The sequence below is a fragment of the Bos grunniens genome, chromosome 25, assembly GCF_055505025.1.
Source record: "Bos grunniens cultivar Pamir isolate PY7600 chromosome 25, Bosgru_T2T1.0, whole genome shotgun sequence".
Classification (NCBI taxonomy): Eukaryota; Metazoa; Chordata; class Mammalia; order Artiodactyla; family Bovidae; genus Bos; species Bos grunniens.
The window spans coordinates 2,256,786-2,275,195 of NC_141189.1; the positions used below are offsets into that span (position 1 = coordinate 2,256,786).

General features: G+C 62.1%; 1 protein-coding gene across 3 annotated transcripts in view; it reads right to left on the reverse strand.

Annotated features, from left to right (window-relative positions):
* Nucleotides 1-257: 257 nt before the first annotated feature.
* Nucleotides 258-18,410, reverse strand: part of CARD11 (caspase recruitment domain family member 11) — a 58,288-nt gene continuing 40,135 nt past the window's right edge. For 2 of the 3 annotated variants that reach the window (XM_086376789.1, XM_086376791.1), the window contains exons 11-25: nt 17,627-17,678; nt 16,058-16,140; nt 14,814-14,914; nt 13,778-13,830; nt 11,606-11,738; nt 10,814-11,015; nt 10,314-10,440; nt 7,823-8,063; nt 6,913-7,009; nt 6,461-6,556; nt 4,888-5,023; nt 3,538-3,717; nt 3,105-3,229; nt 1,736-1,851; nt 258-910 (exon numbers count right to left, since the gene is read on the reverse strand). In XM_086376789.1, the coding sequence (XP_086232915.1) occupies nt 706-910; nt 1,736-1,851; nt 3,105-3,229; nt 3,538-3,717; nt 4,888-5,023; nt 6,461-6,556; nt 6,913-7,009; nt 7,823-8,063; nt 10,314-10,440; nt 10,814-11,015; nt 11,606-11,738; nt 13,778-13,830; nt 14,814-14,914; nt 16,058-16,140; nt 17,627-17,678 (1,947 nt within the window). In that variant the 3' untranslated portion in view covers nt 258-705. The remainder of the gene's footprint in view (nt 911-1,735; nt 1,852-3,104; nt 3,230-3,537; nt 3,718-4,887; nt 5,024-6,460; nt 6,557-6,912; nt 7,010-7,822; nt 8,064-10,313; nt 10,441-10,813; nt 11,016-11,605; nt 11,739-13,777; nt 13,831-14,813; nt 14,915-16,057; nt 16,141-17,626; nt 17,679-18,410) is intronic. The other variant, XM_086376790.1, reaches the window with a different exon arrangement.

An 18,410-nucleotide genomic window follows, 5' to 3' on the forward strand; every position in this document is an offset into this window, starting at 1 on the left:
TTTGCAGCTAGGAAGGCTGCAAGAGCTGAAAGTCCCTCAAAGTGGAAGTGAACATCACTCAGCTGTGTCTGACTCTTTGGGACTCCATGGACTATAACAGTCCATGGAATTCTCCAGGCCAGAATACCGGAGTGGGTAGACAGTCCCTTCTCCAGGGGTTCTTCCCAACCCAGGGATGGAACCCAGGTCTCTCGCATTGTGGATGGATTTCTTACCAGTGGAGCCACCAGGGAAGCAAACTATCAAACGGTTGAAAATAAGGACATGGAGACATTTTAATGCAAGAAAAATAACAGCATGGCACACTCCCCTTCTGCCTGGGAATGCGCCTCTCCTGTGTCCAGAGGGCTGGGGGACGCCTGGCTTTCCGGCCCCCACCCAACTGGCAGCTCTCTTGTTCCACGTGTTACATTCAACTGCTGTCCCGGCTTCCCACTGGGCTCTGTGTCCTTCCTGGGGGAGTCCTGTCTCCCCGCTCAGGCCAGCACTGGCTGGCCGACTCAGCAGGTCAGCGCCGGGTGGAGGAGACTGGCTCCTTGCTCCCTTCGGAGACACACCTGCCCCCGGCGCTCCCTGGAGGGGCTCCCTAACCCGGAGGACGGAGCACCCCCCGCCCCAGGCCGTGGAGGCGGTAGGGTGTCCCTTGCCCCTCGGGATCCGGACACTCGGCCCCGAGTCCGGCTCAGACTCGGCGGTGGCCCCGCCTCACAGCTGGTCCTCGTCCACCCAGACGGTCTTGCGCTGCTCCTCGGCGATCTTGTCTTTGATGACGCGCAGCAGCTCCTCCACGCTGCCCCACATGTCGGCCTCCACCGTGGCGTACAGGCAGGGCAGCGCCTCCAGCTCCTTCTCCTTCAGCCGGCACAGGCGCAGGAACTCGTCCTCCGTCTCGGGCCGTGGCAGCATCTTCCTGCAGATGGGGCGGGAGGGGAGAGACGCACACCGGGTGGGCCAGGCTGAGGGGCGTGGCTTGGCCGCGCCCGCCCCGCCCCCACGCCCCCGCCCCGCCCCGCCCCACTCCACCCCGCCCCCGCCGCCCTCCCTGGGTTTCTGCACCGTCTCTTGTGCCCTTTTATTCTCTTCATCAAGGAATTCTAAGAGGTGCGGACTTGTTTTTTAAAAAATAGGTCCATTTTAATTTTTAATTGTGATCCAGTTCATTGAAAACAAAATCTCTCATCTTGACTATTTTTAAGGGTATGGTTCAGCAGTGGTTAAGTGATTCACATGGATGTGCCTCCATCTCCATAACTTTTTCATGTAAAACTGAAACTCTGTGCATTAAACCATCACTCCCCACCCTCCCTGTCAGCCCCTGGCACCCACCCTTCTACTTTCTGTCTGTGTCTGACTTCCTGAGGGCCCTCAGACAAGTGAAATCATGCAGCAGTTGCCTTTCTCTGTCTGGCTTATTTCACGGAACATCATGTCCCACACGGCCTGGTGTGGTCTGGGCCTGGCCTCGCTGTGGTGCGCCTGCTCCGGAGGTGTTGGCTTCCCAGACCACCTGGGGCCCCTGGTGCTCACCCTCCCGGGAGTGTGTGCATGTGAGTGTGTGTGTGTGTGTGTGTTACTGTCTTCATTGTTGGGGCAAGGGCCATGTCCCCCTGGATTAGGACAGACACTAAAGGGATACTCAGGGGGTGGGGGTGTGCTGGACACAGTCAGCTGCTCTTCCTGGGAACACCAGAGCTTGGGGAGTGGGGGACCAGGGGTGGGGGTCCCGGAGCCCTACCGGAACTTCTTGATGTTCTTCTCTGACACGCGGACGAAGAGCACGATGGGGTAGATTCGGGACTTGATCAGGTCTCTGGTGCAGCTGATCCCTGCCTCCAGCAGACAGTGCTTGTTCTGCAGGTACAGCGGCTGGCGGTCACCGGGGGCCCACCGCCATGCCAGCCCACCTGGGCGCCTGAGGCAGGGCCAGGCTCCATGGGGCAGAGCTGGGGGCGAGCTCAGTGGACTGCCACAAACTGAGCGTGTCAGTGGAACCAGCCCCCAGGTCCAGCGGCAGAGATGGCCATCTCCCGGCCCCCATGCCCTTCTGGTCACCGCTCCCCTGTCTCAACAGCATAGCCACTCCTGGACTCCTAACAGCACAGATTCTTGAATGCAATCTCCTTTGCAGCGGAAACGATCTCAGTTCCAACCCTACCCACTATTTCCCATCCACCCCAGCTGTCAGAGTTCCCTGAACTTTAATACCCAACAAACTGTTCAAGGCTGGCTGACAGCTCTGCTCGAGCTCTGATCAGTGTGACAAGGCGGCAGGGCACGGGAGTGACCATCAGTTGGATGGCACAATTTAGAGTTCCCGGCTGGATGCCTGCTCCTGCCGCCCCCAGTCACTGCCCCAGAGAGATTGAGAGCCCCGCCTTTGTTCAGACCCAGATTGAGGAAGAACTCTGTGCTCAGGGCCGGCCAGGGTCGTGAAGCCCGAGTCCAGAAGATTCCAAATTGCCTGTAGACAGCTTTCCTGCACCCCTGCCAACAACACTCCTGATGGTCCATCTCCCCGGTTTGGAGAACAGGGTCCCTGTTGCCCGCTCGCTTGCTACCCCTAGCCCCTATTATCAGAGCCAGGCGCACACACATCCCAGAACAACGTGGACCAGAGGACCAGCACCAGGAAGCCATCGGAAGGAGAAAGGGGAGGGCCTCCCTGGCGGCCCAGAGGTAAAGAATCTGCCTGCCAATGCAGAAGAGGGGGTCGCTCCCTGATCTGGGAGGATCCCACGTGAGCCTGTGCTCTAGAGCCTGGGAGCCGAAACCACGGAAGCCCAGGTGCCCTAGGGCTCGTGCTCTGCAAGAAGAGAAGCCATCACAGTGACAGGTCAGAGCACTGCAACTGGAGAAAAGCCTGCACAGGCATGAACACCCAGCACAGCCAATAAACGAACGAAAGTACAGACATAAAATTACTAAAAAAAAAGACATAAATAGAAGGGGGTTCCAAATGTAAGTGCCTGTCAGAGCCGGGGAGCAGGGCTTGGAGAAGCCTGCACATGGCAGAGGCAGCGAGGACGAGATTTGCCGGGCCGGGGGCGGGCGGGAGGGGAGCAGGTCTGCGGCCCCCAGCCCCGCCAGACTCCAGCCCTCCTCACCTTGGCCGCCACGGCCTCGATGTGGGCGGGGACCACGCACTCGAAGGTGTTGGGGTTCTTCTCCCGCGAGTGGATGATGGTTTCTGTCTTCTGCTTCCTGAGGAACTCGTCTCTTGTAACGACATCTGCGGGACGAGGGGCCAGTCCTGAGAGCAGCTCGGGGGTCTCAGGCCCACTGTCCTCTCCGGGCTCTGCCCTGCTTCCTGGGCTCCACGGACCTGCCTGTCGGTCCCTTTCTGCCACATTTAGACCCTGAAGCTTCTCAACCGAGGGCAAGGTCGGGAACGCACTTTACACTCTCCACGGCAGCCCACTGTCTGCACCCTTCCAGCTGCTCTGGAGCCCTTGATGGAGGGGCAGGGGGAGAGGGGAGGAGGGACAGGAGGGACGAGGGTGGGCAGGAGGAGGGGGCGGGGCTGCCGCGGGGGCTCACCTGGCTTGCACATGGTGAACTCCATCGCGCCCCCGGAGTTGAGCAGCTTCTGGACCAGCGCCTTGGCCAGCATGGTGGGCGTGAAGAGGACGGGCCGGCGGCGCTCGCAGTAGAAGGCGCGTACCAGGCTGTAGGGGATCAGGCTGAGGTTCTTGCCCAGCTCGCTCTCTGGGTCCAGCTCTGGGAGGGGGCAGGCAAGGGCTGGTTATGGCTGGGCGGGGGCACCCGGGGGCCCTCCTGGCCCCACAGAGCCTTGAAAACCATTTGGGGGTTGGGGGAGGACATCTTAAAAGCACGGCACACAGCGACGCACGCCCGAGGCCCGGGATGGCCTTCCACCACCAGGAGAGTTTAGGCCTGACCCGAGGGCAGGGCCGTTTTGGGAGCTGGGGTGACAGCACTGGGCCAGGCAGACACACGGCCCAGCCCACGGACCAGGAGGGGCAGCGGCGGCAGGAGGCGGACAGCAAGCCTGGAACACACTCCCGCTGCTCAGCTCTCCAGGGAGGGCCTTGGACTGAGGCTGGACTGCAGAGGCGCCCTGGCCCTTGGAAGCACCAGCACCAGAGCCACCCTGGCCCCAGGAGGCGGGTGAGAGGCCTGGGCCCCACCAGCAGGGCCTGCCCCGACGGACTGTGCACCGAGCGGCCTCTCGCCGGCTTTGGGATAAATGGCAGGAGGCGCTCAGACGGGAATCAGTAAGTCAAGGCTCCGTAGCAAACAGCTCCAATTAACATGGGCATCTGGGCTATGGTTTATCAGTAGTCATGTCATGTACAGATGCTGGACCATAAAGAAGGCAGAGTGCCAAAGAACTGATGCTTTCAAACTGTGGTTCTGGAGAAGACTGTTGAGAGTCCCTTGCACTCAAGGAGATCAAACCAGTCAATTCTAAAGGATATCAGTCCTGAATATTCACTGGAAGCTGAAGCTGAAACTCCAATACTTGGGCCACCTGATTCAAAGAACTGACTCACTGGAAAAGACCCTGATGCTGGGAAAGATTGAGGGCAGGAGGAGAAGGGGACGACAGAGGACGAGATGGTTGGACAGCATCACCAACTCAATGGACATGAGTTTGAGCAAAGTCTGGGAGATGGTGAAGGACCGGGAAGGCTAGAGAGCTGCAGTCCACAGGGTCACAAAGAGTCAGGACTTGGTGACTAAACAACGATTGGGCTCCAACCAGCTGCAGGGGGCATCAGTGGTGGGGGAGCTTGGCAGGACGCTGCCCAGGAGGCCGTTGGTCCTCCCGGCTGCGTCAGGGTGGCTCCTCCCCAGGCGGCACAGCCCTACTCTCGGGGACCCCCTTGGCCCACCCAGACCCCGAGGCAGCCAGGTACGCAGCACCTTCCTGCTTCTCGGTCAGGAGCTTCGTGGCGTCCAGCGAGGACCGGGCCAGGCTGCCCCGCGGGCTCCCCGAGACGATTCGCACCCGCTCGTGGCTGTTCATCCGCTTGTACTTGTTCTCAGACCTGCTGACGAACTGGGGACAGAGGGGAGGGCATGGGGACGGCCTGCCCCGGCTCGGGAGACCTCCACTCAGATCCCAGCTCTGCCTCAGGGCCTGGGCCCCACCACCGAAGACAGGGGACACCCAGCCGGCAGCACAAGGTCTTCAGCGTCTGGGACGCAGTCAGCGGGCAAGTAAGTAGATACATGCCCACGCCCGCTTTCCTGGCTGGACGAGACCTGCCGGGGCGCTGGTCCCAGGCAGGCCCTCACTGGAGCCCCCTACAATCCTGACCACACCTGGGGGTCCGCAGGCACTGTGGGGCCTGGCGCGCTCCGGCTGCCCAAGGCCCGTGTCTGGGAGCCCCCACTGGCAGGACCGCTCAGACGGCCCACCTGGAGGGTGGGTGCAGGCGACGTCACCTCCCTCCCGGGGTCCCCGAGTCTTCTGGGGGGTGCCTGCGCCCGGCTACGACTCAGAATGGAGTCCCGGAGGGTGCTCTGAATCCCTTCCCGCCCTCCTTCTGCAGGAAGCAAAGGCCAGGGCCCTGGGCTGTCGGCCCCGCTTGGTTATTAACCAGCCTTTGAGCAGGTCACCCCAAAGCTCAGGGGTGTGGACTCGTGTGACGTGCGGCCACAATAACGCATGGCCTCACATGGCCCTGCCTCCCTGTGACTCTGACCTCACCAGGGTCCCCCTCCACCTCCATGAGTGTCTTTCTGCTACCTGTCCACCTCTACCTGGGCTTCGGGGTCACACCGTCAACCATTTCTCTGGGTTTCCTATGTTGCAACACGAGGACGGAGCGGTGTAGTGACGTGCTGGCTCCACTGGGCCTAACTAGCACAGCGCCAACTCAGGAACGTCCTCGCGGGACGACTTCATAACAGAACTCTTGGCTTTTGCCGACCGGCGATAGAGAAAAAGGCTGCACAGATGCTTACGTTCATATGAGATCACTTCGGAATATGCCACCCACAGGCTGTTCATTGTTCCTCGTGTAATGATCCACGCACCCTCCCGAAAAAAAACCTTTTACAATCAAGTATGAGGGAAAAATTCTTTCTGGTCACAAAGAGCTAAAACATTTTGGCGTCAGATAAGAGTTAAAGAACCTGCTGGAAATCCCCTTTCTCCTGGGCTACTGGGATGCTCAGAGATCAATTTAATGCTGAATCTGACAGACTAAACTGACCAGGATCTCTGGAAGGTCTCTCTCCTCCTGACTTTTCTATGAATATCTGAACAACTAAGGCGTCCAAGCTTCTTTTAGCCCTAAGCGTGCTCCGTCTTTTATGGACACGGGGTCTGTTTCCTACAGGCACAGAGTAGTCCCCCGACCCGTCACTGTGAGGATGAAGTGGGGCAGGGGACGTGAGGCGCGGTGGACACACAGCCTCCGCTTCTCGGCAGGAGAGAGCCGGGCAAGCGGTGCAGGTGCCGAGAAGCCTGCAGGTGTGAGCGCTTTACCTGAAGGAGCTGGCCGAACAGGAAGCTTGCTCGGGAAAGGCGGGGACTGACCCGGGGGTCCGTGGTGGGGAGCGGTTCTTCGGGCTGCAGGGTGTTCTGAAACCAGTGATAGACCGGTCAGAGCCTCCCACGGGCTGGTGAGAGCAGGAGATGGCCCCCCTCCTGCCCAGCCCCACCCTGGGCAGACGCGGGAAGGCGCTCGGCGTGGATCAAAGCGTCCCGGACGCAGGAGTGAGCTCTGGGGGTGAGAGGGGCCTGAGGACTTGTTCCAGCAGAGATCACAGCTGGGCGAGGGCACAGACGTGGGCCTCCTTCTGGGGGGCCCCCCTTTCCCTGAGGAACCCAGTCCCCTGCGGTCCATCATCCCAGCTGGACTGGTGGCTCCTGCCTGGGATCCCCTCCAGAAAGGCCCCGGGAGGCGGGGTGACGCTGGCGGGGCGCGGGTGACCTACCCGGAGGGCCCGCAGCGTGTGGTGGGCCGTGTCGGCCTCCTCCCGGCTGCCCCGGTGCATCAGGCGCTGGAGCTTGACCAGGAGGAGCTGCTGGGCCCTGGGGAGGCAACGGGAGGGCAGAGCCTCAGGGGCTGGACCCGGGGAAGCCGGCAGGGACCTGGCCGGGGCAGGGGGCTCTCTGCAGGCTGTGAGCTCTGAGCCTCAGGGAGGACTGGGCACTGAACATCTGGGTCTGAACCCTCTCAGGCACTGACTCATCCTGGTGCCTGGGTAAAGGCGCTTAACTTCTCTGAGCCTCAGTTTCCTCATCTGTAAACTGGGTCTACTCTTGCTGGCCTTGCAGGGCTGGCCTGGGCAACAGAGCTGGAGTCTCTTGATAATTTACAGGTGCCTGGGACGTCTGACCAGGGGGAAGATGATGCTCAGCCCTTGGCGGCTACTGCTGTATAATTACGGAATGATGTTGGGGAGGTGGGAGATGGAGAAGCATAAACTCAGGCTCTAAGTGTCCAGCAAGGATGGAAAGAGGGTGTTCTGGGAATTGGTGAAGCAGCAGGATTTAAGAAAACAATGTCCACGGAGGCAGTTGCTGTTCAGTTGCTAAGTCGTGCCTGACTCTTTGTGACTCTATAGACTGTAGCCCGTCAGGCTCCTCTGTCCATGGGATTCTCCAGCCAAGAATACTGGAGTGGGTTGCCATTGCCTTCTCCAGGGGATCTTCCCAAGCCAGGGATTAAACCCACATCTCCTCCATTGGCAGGCAGATTCTTGATCACTGAGCCACCACGGAAGCCCTTCTGGAGGCACACAGGGCTTCACAGAGGAGGAGGGAATTGCGGCGGGCGGGGGTCACCGGTCAGCAGGCACAGGCTCCCCCGAGCCCCCTCGGCCCCGCCGGTTCCGGCCTCACCGGCTATAGCTGGGGATGGTGCCCATGTCCAGGTCGTGGTCCGTGAAGGGGTCGACCCGCGCACACAGCCACTCGTGCTTGTCCTGGTACATGGTGTCGCGGACGTGCACCACGTCGTCGCACTTCAGGGACATGGAGCAGGCGTCCAGCTGGCTGCAGATGTTCAGGTTCAGCCGGATGTAGAAGGAGTCCCCTGATGTGATCAGGCCCTCCTCCATGTCCTTTAGCAGCTTCCGGTACCCTGCGGGAGGAGGAGGGGGTTCCAGCTGTCGGCGGAGGGCCTCCTGCTGCCAGGCCACCCCCAGAAGATGCCCCGGGGTGCGGGCCTCCTAGGCCTCACGGTCAGGGAGATGTCTGTCCTCCCCGAGGAGTGAGCAGCTGAGTCACTGGTGCGCTTCCCTCTTTGCCTCGGCTGCCAAGAAGCTCAGGGCAAAATTTTGTACCCAAGTTGTAACAAACCTAGGAAGCTGGTGGGCGCTGGGTGGCCTACCCGGAGGGCCCTCAGATCTGCTACGATCTCTGTTCCTCACCAGCCATACACTGGGCTTGTGTTTTATCATATTTTCTTTAATTGAAGCGTAACTTATATGCAGAAAACCCCATCGTCCTTAAGTATTCGGCGTGACGGGTTTTCACAAATCCCTACGCCTGGGTAATCACCGCTCAGAAGCCTGCGGGGTAACCACCATGCCGCCTGCCAGCGCACGGGCCAGCTCTGCCTCACGTCACATAAGCGGAAGCAGGCACGCTCTTCCGTGTCTGGCGTCCTCTGTGTGCTGTCACGCCTGTGGGATGCTTTTTTTCATCGCTGTAGAGTATTCCGTGGGCTGCTGCCTCCTCCCTTCTCTGGTGTGCACGTCTGTGCCGTTCCCAGAGTTTGGCTATCATGGACAACTCTGTGACGAGTGCTCTGATACCTCTGCGGATGGATGTATTCATTTCCCTTGACCGTATACAGAGAGGCAGAATCACTAGCTCACTGACTGTACATTTAGCTTTAGTGCACGTGTGGGCTCAGATGCGTCTGACTCTTTGTGACCCCATGGACTGTAGCCCACCAGGCTCCTCTGTCCATGGGACTTTCCAGGCAAGGACACTGGAGTGGGTTGTCATGCCCTCTTCCAGGGGAATCTTCCCAGCCCAGGGACTGAACCTACATCTCTTCCATCTCCTGCACGGCAGGTGGATTCTGTATCGTTAGGCCGCTGGGGAAGCCCACATTTAGCCTGAGTAGATACTGCCAAATGGTTTTCCAAAGTGGTAAGACCATGGCACGTGTTTTAAACCTTAGTTAACACCTTCGTCCTTTAGTGTAAAATTTATGAATGCTTTGGAACGAAGCAGGACATAATGCCATGAATACAATAAATGCAGTAAACTTCCCGTGAATGTCCAAGGCATAAATCCATAATATAAATCCTGAAATTGGCCCCACACGCAGAGAGCTGGAACACAGCAGAAGCTAAAACAGTCCTAACAGCCAGACCCCAAAGGACCTCGCCAAATGCCCGCACCTCACACGCCAGGGAGACTCAGGCCAGGAGGCCTATCTGATCGCGTCTCTTGGGGAGATGGGGGTCCCCACCCGGGCCCTTCCCACCACCTTGGTAGGAGGTGACAGCAGCCCCACCGGGGAGGACAGGCCCTCCGAACAGGGTCCTGCCAGAGGGAACGCTCTCACTGCAGGGCTCTGCTGCTGCACAAGCCAGGCACGCCTCACCCCGCACCCTGTGACCCTGGGGCCGGCAGGCCCGCGCCCACAGACTTGCTGCTGGGCTGGGACGCCAGGCCTGGCAGAGCGGAGGAGCCTGCCTGCCCGCCTGCGGGAGCCGGAGGCTGGCACCGTGTTTGGGGACAGAGCATCATTACCATCTTCCGCATGGACCCGGCGCTGCCGGGAAGGAGCGCGGGCAGGCAGGCTGCAGTGGGGAACGGCTAGAGTGGCTATTTATGCTCTGTTGAAACATTCATGAGCCCTGGCGGTTAAAAATAAGATCCAGCTGCAGAGATAATCATGCAGGAGAAAAAACCCAGAGGTGAGAACAGGAACTCAGAGTTTGGGAGAGAGAAGACACTGCCCAGGAGGGCTGCGGGCTACATGAGAGGTGGGGTGAGGCTGGGCTGTCTTGGCTGCAGTGTGGCTCAGTGGACCTGCTGGTGCTGGAGTGGCCACCCCAGAGTCAGCGTCCACGTCAAGGCCGGGAGGCCCGGGAGAAGCAAACCTCAGTCTGGCAGGGAAGCGGGGGGTGTCCAGGCAGTGACGTGGCTGTCGGCCAGCAGTCTGCTTGGGGCTGGATATGCTGTCTTCCTGAGAGCCGGTCAGCGGCCCAGGGAGGTCAGGGCAGGTGTGCACATGCGGGTCTCCACGTCTGCCCTTCCCCACCCCTGCCCCACAGCTGCCCTGCTCAGTCCTCCCGACCTCTCGCAGACCTCCTGCAGAGCAGACGAGGTGGGGGGCGCGTGCCCGGCCCCACCCCGCCCGGGCCCTCACCTTCCTGGTTGACCTTGTAGTGCAGTGTGACCGGGCCGCTGCACCGCTGGATGGTCCAGTGCGCCTCCTCCTTCGTGCACGCGTCCAGGGGGACACTCTGCCTCTCGCCTCTGATGCAGCCTTCCAGCTGGATGTCAGAGACACACGGTCCGACTCGGGCTCTGCAGCGAGGTGGGCAGAGCTGCGAGCGCGAGGCTGCCCCACCCACCCGAGTAGAAGTCCCCCCAGCGAAGACCTGCTCAGTGCTGCTGAGGGCAGGAAGCCCCCCACTGAAAGGGGGTTCATGTGCCTCCCATCCACTGCCTGGAGCGTGCGTGTGCATGCGCACAGGCTCTAGAAACATTCGAGCCAACAGTGGAGGAGAGACGGGCTCAGAGAGGGGGCTTCCGGCGAGGAGCTGACGGGCCTGCCCCCTCCCCGCCCCCTGCTCCAGGCCAGGCATTCTCGGCTCAGTGCAGAGGCAACAGAGCTGCCGCCTCCCCGGGCCCCCAGCCCCTCACCAGCAGCAGCTGGTGGCCCTCGCGGAGGCCGGCCTTCTCGGCCAGGGAGCCCGGCTTGACGGAGTGGACGAAGCTGCCGCTGGCGTTGCCCCCGAGCAGGCTGAGCTGGGAGATGAGGCTGTCGCCGCTGAGCGTGGTGTGCTGCACCGAAAGCCCGGGACCCCGCACGTGCCCCACGGACGTGACCGACGGCCGGAAGGGTCTGGGGCAGGAGAGAAGACGGCGGGGAGGGGTTGGGGGGGCCGGCGGGGGAAGGCAGCTGTGGTCAGAATCCCTGGCCGGGACACTCAGCAGGGGCCCAGGTCGCAGGAGCAGACACCTTAGGAGAAACTGGAGAGCGGCTCCCACCGGGGTGGCACAGACCAGAAGCAGGGGCCCCGGGGACACTGCCGCCATGAGCCTGGCGCCACACGCGCCCTGCTGCGTGCACATTGGGTATGACGGCTGGCCGCCCTCCTCGCACCCCAACAGGCCCAGGGCACAGCTCACCGGGTTTCAGGGAGTCACCCCAGGGCCTGGGCCTGGTGGGACATCAGAGTCCTGTTCCTGGTCTCTACCAGGCTGTGACCCCCGGGAAGCCCCTTCCTCTCTGGGTCTGAGGAGGGGTCAGGGGAAGTGATTCCCAACTCTGGGACCCTGTGATCCCTGGACCGATTCTAGAGTCCAGTCTAGGAATTCGGAAGATCCCCGTTGTAGGGATCCAGGGGCAAGTGGCCTTCACCTCCTCCCTGCCCCCTTCTCAGCCCCCAAGCACCCCCGCCCCCAGCCTCCCCTGTCCCACGACCCCAGTACCTTTCTAGAGAGAACTTCCTAAACATGAGGTTGACCTGTTCCAGGTCATAGGCGTCCAGGCCCTCAGACTGGTGGGAGGAGGAGGAGGAGTGGATGGAGGGGGGCCCAAAGGAGCACCGCTCGTGACTGTCATCTGCGAAGGACAGATGGACCCTCAGGCCCCCGAGTGGACCCGGGGCAGGGAGACGGCCCCTGGGCTTGCTGGGGTGGCCTCGGGGGTCAGGCCGGGCACTCCTGCCCCTGCTCCCCGCTGCCTGCCTGCCTCCTGGGACATCTCCCCACCCCCCACACCGATGAGGGAGCTTGGGGAGGGGGCAGCCTCAGTCAGCTGCTGCCTGAGGCCCTGGGGCATCGAGGGTCCAGTCCTGGCAGCCCCTTCAGCACAGCCATTCCCCTGCCTCCAGGCGGAGACTCTGGAAAGGGGTCTCTATCAGCAGCGCTTGTTGGACTTTTGTTATCGGCAGTCGCTTCAGTCGTGTCCGACTCTTTGAGACTCTATGGACCATAACTTGCCAGGCTCCTCTGTCCATGGATTCTCCAGGCAAGAACACTGGAGTGGGTGGCCATTTTTGCCTCCAGAGGATCTTCCTGACTCAGGGATCGAACTGGCATCTCTCGTGTCTCCTGCATCGGCCGGTGGGCTCTTTACCACTAGTGCCACCTGGGAAGCCCTTCAAATCGGGGCCCGTGTTTTCATTTGCGGTCCTCAGGTCTCACCACCACCTACAGCCCCGATGGGGTTAGGGTGGGGCTGCAAGAGCACTGTCTGGGGTAGGAAGCCCCCTCTCCTCCCAGCTCAGTAGGACCCCAACCCCCTGGGAGAGGAAGACACCCACCCCGCATAGCTCAGGCTGCCTGGATGGGAGAGCCGCAAGCCTTGCCCTGCTCCTGGCTGATAACAAAGGCCGCTCTGCAGAGGGAATTTGTCCCGACGCTGCAGAACGCTTTGGATTGCTGCCCGGAACTCTCTCCCCAGCTCTCCCCTCTGCAAACTCCTCAAGTTCTTCCCATTACCCCGCCTCGATTAGGTGCTGACCTCTCTTTAACACTTGATAGCTTCTGATGGTCCCCAATTAAGGACAGCCACTAATCTTTCACTTTATCTGCCGGCAGCCGGAGCTGGCGAGGGGGTGGATGCAGGCTGGGGGAGCCCTGGAACTGAGGGGGCTGGCGGGCCACACCCAGAGGATTCTGAGCCAGGCTCCAGGCTGCCAGCTCTGGAGGGGCTGGAGAATGCGGCTGGCAGCCCAAGGCCACCGCCCGAGATGCCAGACCCTGCCTGCTCCTCTCGGCCCTGTCCCTCCGGACAGAAGCTCAGGTTCTGCAAACCTGCCTTGGTCTCCCCACCGGGTCACAGCTGTGGCACCACGGTCTGTGCCACGGCAAGAGCTCAGGGACACTCGGAACAGGGCCTGGCGATGCTGGGGGCCTGGACGTGTGCTGAGCCTCCCTGCTGTACAGGGCGCAGGCTGGAGCCACAAGCAGCTTATCACTCTGTGTGATGGAGGCCTTGTGCCTGGCTCTGTGTGGCATGCGCTGGGCCACGGGAACACCCCCCCTGCCATCATACAGCTCTGCCCGGGCGCTGGTTCAGGGTGACTGCACCCCCAGGCTCCCCGGTGCTCGCCTGGCCCACGCCCCCAATTCAGGGGTGAAAACCAGCCTTCACAGCCGCCCCACCTCCATCCTAGGGCCCCGGACCCCACACCTGCTACTCATCTTGCTGAGGTGGGTTAACGGCTTAATTTACGCCCAGACTCTTAAGAGGCCCCCCACCTCCAGTCCACCCTCTAGCGTGCTGCTCCTGGGTCCCCCTAAGACTCTGCTTCTCCAATCGTACCATGAGAACAAAAGCAGCTGGACAAACATCTGCTGACAGACACTGGGATGGACCATGGTGCCTGGCTACAATTGCGGGAGCCATGCTTTCTTAAAAACGCAGACCTCACTGATCCTGCACTCAGCACTGGCCTGCTTCCCCCGTCCACAAAACAGAGGCTGGGCTTCCGGGGTGCATCCTGGCTCAGGGGCCTGTCCTTCGTGTGCACTCTCAGAACCTGCTCTTCACACGTCTCCTAAGGCCCTCCCGTATGTGAGGCCTTGCCCCAGGCAAGGAAACGGCCGAAGTGGCCTCCGCGCTTGGAACGCCTCTCAGATCCGCTAGGCACCTACCATCGAGGTCTAAGGCATCGAAGCCACCGCTGTCGTTGTCTTCCTCAACTGTGCTGCAAGACACAATTGGGGGGGGGGCGGGGGGGCTCTCTTGATTGTGTGCAGGTGGTTAAAGGAGAGGGGAGCTTCCGGAATGTTCCGGCCGTGTGAGAGGCTCTGGTCCTGAGAGGGCAAGGTGGGCAGAAGAGGGGGCTCTGCGGGTGCGTGGAGGGCTGTGTGCCACGCGAGGCCTGCACGTGGCTGGGTGCACGGCCGGGAGGGCAGGGCAGCCCTGGAGCCTGCAGAGGCCGTTAGCGGGGATGAGGGTGACTCTGAAGGGCCGGGGAGTGCAGCACCCGGCGGCCCCATCTGCCATGCCCCACTCACTTCTCTGCCTGGACGCAGAGTGCTTAGTACCATTTATACGCGGAGGGGGCTGCCTGGCGTGACGGGCCCAGAATAGCGGAGCCTCCGTCAGATGGGACTGGCGGGCGTGAGGTGTGTGTTCCGGGACTCCTCACTTGCTCCCCTGGGGTTCTTGAGATGGACTAACGAGGCCCAGGCCAGGTCACCGGCCCGACCCGAGACGGAAACGCAGTCCCGCCAGCCATGCCTTGCTCTGGCCTTTCCGGGCACCACCACCAGCCTCTGACTCGGAATGTAAAATACCCGGCTGACGAGGCATGTCTGGATGCCCGGGCGCTATCCCTACTGTGGTTTCCACCCTGGGGACACTGACGGTCAGGAAGGAGGAGAGGGAGGGGGAACGGAGGGGGCGTCCCCAGGGTCTCTCCCTCTCTGGGCAGAAAAAGCCACGCTCTGGAACCACGGGAAGGAGACATCTGATTTCTGGGTAGCAGGGAGCAAAGCAGCATAGGTCTTATCATCTGCTGGCTGCAAGGATGACCCTGGGGAAGCCGTCTCCCTTCCTGGGGCCTCAGGCTGCTCATCTGTAAAACAGGCACCCTCCCGCCCGGGTTTCCAGCTTTCCCGGAGGCCCGCTGAGTCAGCCAGCACCGGGAAAAAGCCCCACCCGCTCCCTCGGCCCGTCGCCCACCTCCGATGAGGCGCGTCTTCTTTGTACCGTCTGACGATGGAGTCGTTTCCTGGGGGCTCGGCCGTGATTGACATGATGCTGGAACGGCTCCGATGGGGCTGCTTCAAACATACGCGCGCCAATGCGTTACGGATGAGCTGGGTATTCATAGGCTGTGCCTCGGCAGGCATAAATATTATATACACGGGGATTAAATCTAACTTAGAGGCTACGCAGGCAGTGTGGGCCGGCAAGCCAGGTCTCGGCGGTGACCTTGGCTAAAGAAGGCTTGTGCTCAGCCTAGGGCTGGCAGAGCCACGGGGCCCGGTGCCCATCTGCATGTCCATCTGGTCGCCGGGGTAGCGGGACAGGGGAGGCGGTGGGGATCCGAGGGGGGTGCCCTGCGTGTGACTGGCACAGGCTCAGCTCTGCCACAAGGGCTGCCCGGCCGTAGGTACCTGCACGGGACGAGAGGGAGACCTCTGGGCCCGGTGGGGTTGGGGTGGGAGCAGGCCACGGATGCCCTTGCAGACAGCACAGCTGCTGCTGCAGGATGACCCTGTGGGATAAGCCCTGGCGGCTCCTGGCAAGGGATGCCTGAAATAAGAGCCTTGGATTTCACCTCCCAGAGCCGCACTCAGACAGGAGTCATTCGTTATCAAATCTCTGCCTCCCCTAGGGCCTGATTTTGGAAGCTGAGCTGACAAGCTTCCCAGGGCTTCTCCTCGGGGTTAGAATTTCTAATGGCAGGCCTTCTGCTGCCTGGCCCTGAGGGGGGTGGGGGTCGGGGGTGGGTGGTGACACTGCCGTGGTGCAGGGACCCTGCCTGCCTCTCCCGGGTGGGCTGGAAGGAGGCACAGGTGTGCCCGGCTGGCCCTGCCCTGCCGTGGGCGGCTCCAGCTGCTGCAGCCCCCGCCGGCCACCCCGCTCCGGCTGCCGGAGTCGCCAGGGGCTGAGGGGCGGTGGCGGGGTCTTCAGCTGCCTGTGCAATGTGCCACAGCCCCGTGGAGGCCCGTCTCTTCCTCCTACCGAGTGTTAAATTGGGAAAGGAGGCAGTAAGAAGCTGTAAATACATCGTGAGGCCAGGAAATGTCTTTAAATAAACACAAGGAGGCCTGGGCCGCAGACCTGGCAGAGGCAAGGAGGCAGGGCTGGGCCCACGGAGCGGGTGAGGCCAGCTGAGGGGCCAAGGTGGCGGGGGTTGGGGGACTTGGGCCATGTCCTGGGCTGGAAGCAGGGCTGCGGTGGGTGGGGCCCTCGCTTACCATCTTGGAGAAGGAGTTGGTGATGGGCAGGGAGCGGGAGGAGCTGGGGCTGGCGTCCATGAGGTCTTCTTCTTGTCCCCTTCCTGTCCTCAGCGGGCCGGGCAGGGGTGCGGCGGGGAAGCGGGGAGGAAGGAGAGGAGAGATTGTGAGAGCTCTGCGCCCTGGGGGCCGTCCCGTTTGGGGAGCACGTCCTCCGGGGTGGGTGGTAGGAGGTGGCCTCCTCGCCCCTCCCCCTGGACGAAGGGCCCGCAGCCAGGTCTGGGGTGGTGTCTTCGAGCCAGGACGATGCCCTTTGTCCTGGGGACCACGGTGGGCATCCCCACGGGTGCTCGGCGTGAAGCAGCAGGACCTGGGGCGGGAACTTGCCCGCCCGGACACCCCGACACCACCCCCAACCAGGCCTACGGGGAGCCAGGCTGATGGGAGTCGGGGGGCCGCGCTCCTTTGGGGCTGTCTGAGGCCTGCCGCACACCCGTCTGGCCCCCATCTCATAGCACGGGTGGCCCCACACCCTGTTGTGTGCGTGTGCACACGCGTGTACAGTCGCCTCACACACGCAGCCACGTCAGTGTTCCTGCCCAGGCCCCACCCCAGGCAGCCGGCAGGGCTCCGTCCCTCCTGCACCCCTTTCCCGCTTCTTGGCACGAGCGCCCTGTCTGCTTCCTGCAGGCCCCTCCTGGATGGGGTCCCTACCACAGCTGGTGCGGCCCCCAGCTCGGGGCTCCCCTTCCCCAGCTCCCGCCAGGCCCAGCCAAGCTCTAGACCCCTCGGCTCCCCTGCTCTCCTCAGGGGGTTGAAGTCCGTGAACCCGGGCCTGGCCACGAGCCTCTGCAGGCCCCTGGGCTCCTGACACCGTCGGCTCTGCTCCCGGGAGGCAGGGGGCATACAGCCCTGCGCACTGTGCTGGCTGCACGGCTGTGTGTCCGCTTCCGGCTCCGACCCGGGGGGCCGTGCCCAGTGGCCTCTCTCTCCCCCTTCCCGGCCCCTCTGTCTACATGCTCCCTTCTCGACAGGTCCTCCTCTGACTCTCCTGCAACCGCTCTCGCAGCCGTCCGAACGGCATTCCACCTCCTCACAGACGGCCCTGCCCGAGGCCTTGGGCTCTGGAAGAGTCTACACGGACCGCGGGCTCCTGGCTCACCCGGGACAAACCCTCGCTGGCCGACCGTCGCTCCAGGGTCACGCCAAGGGTGTGTGAGGGGGCAGTCTCAGGATGGTGTGTCTCAGAAAACCAGGGGCTTACAGGAGAGCTGGGGGCCTCCCACGCCCGGGACTGTGTGGACAGGAGCAGTCCTCTGGCTGACTGGCCAGCAGCATTGAGTGCCAAGCTCAGGGGCTCCAGGCGGACCCGTGGGGAGGGGGCCTCAGACGTGATGTTTCCGTGGTCGGGGCTCCGGCCCCCTCCACCGACAGCAAACAGTAATGACCATCTGGACACCCCGCCACCCCGGGCCCCGGGGACCCCGAGACTCCAGGGTTAACCTCGCAGGACTGATGCCCATGATGGGGAAACAGATGGACCGAGAGTCCGCGTGACAGACAGGACAGGGATCCAGGCGTCTCGCTAACCTTGAAAGTCTGATGCTCGCTTCAGGCTGATGGGGGACTTGGCTCTCTGCAGCTGAAAGAGACGGAGCGGAGGGAAAGGCAGAAGATGCAAATCAAGGAAGGCCCGGCGCGTCACCCGCGCTAAGCAAAGACATAAATTGAGGCAAGGCCACGTCGCCCTCGTCATGTGGCCGCCAGGACCACGGGAGGCGTGGGACGCCCGTGTTCATGGCCATGGCTCCCCGGCCCTGAGCAGACAGCTGCTGGTTCACACACCGCCTGCGCGGGAGGCGGTGCCATGTGGCTCGGACCCTCCCACAGCTGGGAGTGCAGTGGACCAGGCGACGCTGCGAAGCGGGCCAGGACCTGGCGCTCGGCTCGGGGCACTTCTCAGGGAAGGGCGAGGTGCCGGTGGTGCCAGGCTGCCTCGGAGGCGCTGCTTGAGCCGCCCCACTCCCTGGGTATGAACTGGGCAGGGCGGAGCACAGGCGGGCCACGTGGAGATGCTCTCACTCACTCGCTCACTCATTCACTCGCTCACTCACTCACTTGCTCGCTCAGTCACTCCCTTGCTCATTCATTCACTACTCACTCGCTCACTCAGTCATTTATTCACTCATTCACTCACTCGCTCGCTCACCTGCTCGCAGTCATTCACTCCCTTGCTCACTCACTCCCTTGCTCACTCACTCATTCTCTCACTCATTTACTTGCTTACTCACTCACTCACTCTCTCGCTCGCTCACTCACTCGCTCGCTCACTCATTCACTCCCTTGCTCACTCATTCACTACTCACTCGCTTAC